The sequence below is a fragment of the Bacidia gigantensis genome (genome assembly GCF_019456465.1).
Source record: "Bacidia gigantensis strain McMullin 20006 chromosome Unknown contig_246, whole genome shotgun sequence".
Taxonomy (NCBI): domain Eukaryota; kingdom Fungi; phylum Ascomycota; class Lecanoromycetes; order Lecanorales; family Ramalinaceae; genus Bacidia; species Bacidia gigantensis.
The window spans coordinates 757656-763268 of NW_025408602.1; the positions used below are offsets into that span (position 1 = coordinate 757656).

The 5613-nt window shown below is 46.6% G+C and overlaps 2 protein-coding genes across 2 annotated transcripts; both read left to right on the top strand.

The window, feature by feature from the left end:
• Positions 1-1540: 1540 nt before the first annotated feature.
• Positions 1541-3000, top strand: KY384_005903 (uncharacterized protein; the record flags this gene model as incomplete). The annotated part of the gene is made up of 2 exons (XM_044814401.1): positions 1541-1843; positions 1894-3000. 2 exons carry the CDS (start codon positions 1541-1543, stop codon positions 2998-3000), a joined length of 1410 nt encoding a protein of 469 aa, XP_044668551.1.
• Positions 3001-3609: 609 nt separating this feature from the next.
• On the top strand, positions 3610-5389 carry KY384_005904 (uncharacterized protein; the record flags this gene model as incomplete). The annotated part of the gene is made up of 5 exons (XM_044814402.1): positions 3610-3801; positions 3890-3929; positions 3985-4049; positions 4127-4568; positions 4863-5389. 5 exons carry the CDS (start codon positions 3610-3612, stop codon positions 5387-5389), a joined length of 1266 nt encoding a protein of 421 aa, XP_044668552.1.
• Between the last annotated feature and the right edge of the window lie 224 nt (positions 5390-5613).

Below are 5613 nucleotides of genomic sequence, written 5' to 3' on the forward strand. Positions count from 1 at the left end.
CGACGCCTCTGGTAAATATATTGCAAATCAGGTAATCAAATTCATAGCAAAAGGAAATAGGAGAAGAAAGCTTTTCATCATCTACTTCAGTGACCTCGGCGTGTACTCGATCTGCCGATGTGGTCGATCAAGTGGAAAGCGTAGACGTGCAAGACACATTCATCCACTAGTCTCAAGTTTGACCAATTATCAGCAACATACATCGAGAACCAGAGCGACTTTTCACATGGCATTCAGGCAACGCACGATCCAGTCGACTCTCAACTGATTGGACAGCGAACCATCTTTTCATTCCAGCATTCTTCGCATGAAACTTGAAGAGCAGCAACAATACCGCGACCGCATCTGGAAGCATGGCCCACCACCACCCAGAACAATCATTTCATGGGCCAAGCTGATTACTTGGTTGGCTCGTTGGTTACCGATGATCTTGGATGGCGCAGGGGGCGGTCGGTAAGAAAGCTTAGCCTTGATGCTAAACTTTTGGGCGCGTGGGGCTCGTGGCTCGGACGGAGATTTCCTTGCGATCGACATCCAATTCACCTGTGATGGTTAGTTGCATCCTTCAGGCGCAAGACTACTCAGGGTATTTTTAAATGATTGATATTATAGCCGGTAAATCCGGCCCTAAGGTCATCAGTTCTAAGTAGTCAAGCAAGACCAACAAGGTATTGTTAGTATTTGAAACTTGGTAGGCTTAATCGAAATGCTTCAATCTATTACACTACCAGTTTTCAATTAATTTGGTTCTCAAATGGTAGTTGTAGACCATATTCAGAGCTGATATTCGGATTTATCGGAAATATCAATCATTTAAAAATACCCTGAGTAGGTCTATCGGCTGACGCAAAACGCTTGCAACGCCTGCAACGCTTATACTGATCTTAGCGCTATGTTTCCTCGGCAGGTTGCTACAGCTACCGTCCTGTTAGGTGTTGAACCTTGCTTCATGTTAGTCCTACGAGTAGTAGGACCGGTGACGTCGCTTTAGAGGCTTGTCACAGCCGCAACAGTCATTTAATATTCATGGTTTTGACCTATAGCCCGACCACCCGATTCCGCAACTCGTCACGGAGATTTCAGCCTGACTCTGTTGGATCCATCTATCTGTGTTTGAAGACCCTTAAATGTAACGCCGGTTTGTTTGATGGATTTGCTTGATCGTTTTTCGTCAACATGTTGTCACGTCTGCTCAAGATAGTCTCTACATCAGCCTCAATTCTCTTATCCACAATAATTTGGTCGGTACATGCTGGAGATGAAAGTACTAATGGCACGACTGCAATTATAGATTTAAATAGTGCTCTTCCGATTGTCGACCTCCAGTACGAATTATATCGCGCAACGTCGCTGAACGTAAGACTCCTCCCTCTGAAAGTTAGTAAGCCGTGCACCTGACAGTTGTCAAGGTGACTGGCCAATACTATAACTTTTCGAATATTAGATACGCCGCTCCTCCGGTGGGTGACCTTCGCTGGCGCAACCCTCAGCCGCCCAGGGTCATCCGAAACCAGGTGAATGATGGCATGCTCGGTTATACATGTCCCCAGTCCTCCCCAGCTTGGTCTCCTATATCAGCAAAGCAAGCAGGAGAGGGGGAAAGACAGTACCGCCAGGACTTTCCGGACAACAACAAAACGAAGATTGTCTTTTCTTAGATGTTATCAGCCCTTCCAAAGTATTCGCGAAAGGCAGAAGGGAAAACCACGGCTCCTTAGCGCCTGTTTTATTCAATATACATGGAGGCGGCTATTTTTCAGGAGACAAGACCGCTATCTACAATCCCAGGGGGTTATTAGAGCGAGGCAAAGACGATTTCGTGTATGTCTCGATCAATTACCGAGTAAGCAAGCCACGACTTTCGCGATAGACGATGAAATTAATTGGACCCAGCTCGGTGCATTTGGGTTTCTAGCAGCTGTTGAACCATCTTCTGCAAATTACACTTCTCCCAATGCCGGGTTTCTGGATCAGAGGTATGCCCTCAAATGGGTGCAAAAATACATCCATTTGTTTGGTGGCGATCCTCAGCAAGTCACGATCACCGGAGAGTCTTCTGGGGGCACCTCTGTCCTGAGACACCTTGTGGCGTATGGTGGCTCCAAGCCCGAAGAAAGTGGTCTTTTCATCCGTGGAGTAGTACAGAGTCCCTCTCTAACCCCTATAGATCCGCAGTATCTGAAGCTTGGTGCAAACTTGTTTTTGCAAAGCGCTGGAGTCTCGACCGTAGACGAAGCGAGAAACTTGTCCACGGAGGTGTTGCAGAAAGCGCAAAAACAAGCACAAGTCTCGGGACCTTTCAATGTTCAGTTCTTCACCCCCGTCGTAGATGATGATGTTCTTCTGGACTATCCCACGCGTTTGTTGAAGGAGGGCAAATATTTCAAAAATGTCACGATGATCGCCGCCCACAATTTCAATGAAGGCCGCCATTTTGCAAATCAAAGTGTCAGCACAGATGCTGATTTTGACAACTGGGCATATCAGCTTTTCCTTTCTACTCCTAACGTCGCAGAGAAGGTTATAAAGGAAGTGTACCCTCCGCTTTATGACGGATCCCTTCCCTACAAAAACCCTCTGGAACGTCTCGAACTATGTACCATGGAGCTTAGTGTGGCTTGTAGTACGAATGCCATCGGCGTCGTACCGGAATTGCAAAGCCGCAACTATCTTTTCAGCATCGACCCAGGCACTCACGCGCAAGATCTCGCGTACACATACTATCCCACGGGCGCAACACCTGGATTCTATCCGGCTATCGCAGAAGGTTTACAGGAGTATCTTACTCACTACATTTTGACTGGAGATCTTAGCCATAAAATGGACCTCCCTGCTTGGCCCCTGTACTCTACGCACGCCCATGTGCTCAACATTACAGAGGCGGGGTTTTCGCAAGCGAAGGATCCAGCAGCGAATAACCGGTGTCAATACTGGAATTCGGTACCCTACTTTGCCAAACCGGGACAAGTAGCTGATGCTCACACGAACATGACAGGCTAGGTCTATACAGTCTCAGCTACTAAAGCCACCCTGAAGACTCGGACGCAGGAGGGCCAATATTGATTTGTAAGGTGGCTCATGTCGCTTCGAGTTTGATGCGGATGCGAACATGAGCATCATATAGCTGAGACTAGTAGCATGATCATGTGAATTAGTCCCCGCACTCCTGATGAGGTTCCATCTCTGGCAAATTTGCTGCTCGTACTAATTTAAGCCTTCGAGTCGCAAATTGGACCTTTGGTGCCCGTTGGCGCTAGTGCAAGATTTAACAAAGCGGGATACCAGGGAAACCACGCTTTTTCCATTTCAGGGTAGAGGTGCAACTGGTTGCGACACGGAACGCTCACCAATATTTGGTGACGTAGGGTACAAAGTCAATCAAACGCCCCCCTCTGTCCTCTCGGTCTGTGACCCCAGATCTTATAATGCGAGTGATCTTGGCCGGCAGATCTAGCGTGTTCGCTGTCTGTCATTCCCCACTGGTATGAACATCCAGATTTGAGCAATGTGATTGATATACATACATTTTCTGTTTACGTTGAATCATAAGTCTAGCTCATAAACGTACTACGGCGTTATTGCACACGAATATCGCTTTGATCAGTTGGCATGCCTAGTCCACCACCAGATGTCATTGCCTACCAGAGGAACCATGCGTCAGACTTCAACGCTGGAGGCCTCGAGGCATTCATCATTGCTGGTGTTTGCATCATTACCATCCTGGTGGGGTTGAGGTTGTGGAGTAGGAAAATGCAGAAGATTGCATGGAAATCCGACGATTTCACTTTGATTGGCGCCCTGGTAATCTACTCTTTCGTCTTTGATTCGTGATTCCATTAGTAAAGGGGCGAGCATCAGCATTAACTGACATCATGGCTATCACTGAAAGCTGATCACAATTGGAGATATGGTGTGCAAGATACTCTTCTGTACGCCTTCAATCAGACGCCTGGAATGTCAGAGGTTAATCTAACTATTTCACAGTTAAGTTTGGCTTTGGACGCCATTTCTACTCACTGCCGTTCGAGGAGCGAGTTCAATACAAAAAGGTACATATCCGAAAGGCCCTTTAGTAGATCTGGTCACCAACAATGTACCTGCACCCAACTTATCTGATACTACCTAGTGCGGCTACTCCTCGAACATCCTCTATACCACGTCCTATCCATTATCTCGCATCTCCCTCGTCCTTCTCTACCATCGCATCTTTGTTCAAAAATGGTTCCGAACAGTTTGCTGGATGTTCGTCGCGATTTTCTTCGGTTACGCTCTGTCTACCGCCATTGCGGACGTCTTCCTTACTGTTCCCGTCAACGCACGTTGGAATAGTAGAGTGAAGCCTGTTCGCACGGTAGACCAGATCAAACTCTTCGTCGCCAACGCTGCTTTCAACATCACTACAGACATTCTTTTGCTCCTTTTACCGACCGTCACAATCTGGCGAATGAGGATGACAACGATGCACAAAATCGGCTTAACCGCAATTTTCTCCTTAGGAGTATTGACCATTATTGCGAGTTTCTTCCGCTTGAAATACTTCTATAAAGTCGACGGCAACGATCCCACGTGTAAGAATAACTTCCCAGTCATGTCTCCACCCTGCTTCTCTTCTTTTTCCTCACCGGTTATCTGCAAATTTACTGACAGCTTCTTCCCCTCAGATACTCTAGTCAAAGTCGTATACTGGACAGTCGCTGAGCAATTCCTTGGCATTATATGTCCGTGTCTCGTTACATTTCGGCCCCTCCTGCAATCAAGCTATCAAATGTTTTCCTCCCGCCGCTCTTCTCGCGGCGATCGCAATATAAGCAATCGTCCCCGGGATTCAACCGGCAGCAGCACGACCAATATCCACCCGACAGGCGAAGGGGTCGAATCCTGGCCATTCCCCACCAAGGACCTTAGCCCTACCACCACACAGACCAAAAGCGAAAGCCGCAGCATGAGCGAGACAAATGGTAAAGAAGTGAATGAGGCGCATGCTAAGCACCAGCCGACGTATGAGTTATTGCCCATACCAACGACTCCACAGCCTCTTCATTATCCTGCCACGCCGAGTCATTTGGAAGATGGCAAGGCTGCAATTTTCACGAACCCGATAACTGCGACAGCAGCAGGACATGCGGCGGGAACTACCCTGCCCGGGGATATCCCGTATGTCGGTATAGCGAGAAACGCGCACGGTATGGCATTGGATCAGGAAGCTGCGCTCGCCTCTCTTGACCCGCGATATGAATCTCAGAATCTCAATTCACACCGGGCCGAAGTAACTCATGAGCCAACTGCCGGTGACGGGGAGTGGGGTGGTAAAGGCCTGATGCATGATGAGGTGCCACAAGGGATGATTGCAGTGAAGCGAGATTGGAAATTAGAGGAGAAAAGAACATAGAAGTCATAACAAGATACTAAGTTAGTATCTACTTATCTATTTCCCTATAGTATTTAGTAGATAAATAACAATATTATATATTTATCTAAAATACTTTAGTTCTCTAGAGTTCTAAATAATTTTACTAAATTATAATTATCTTTATATTATAATTAAAGTAAAAATATTATAATCTAAATTATATCTTTCTTAATTATATAGAAATAATAATATTAAGAACTTAG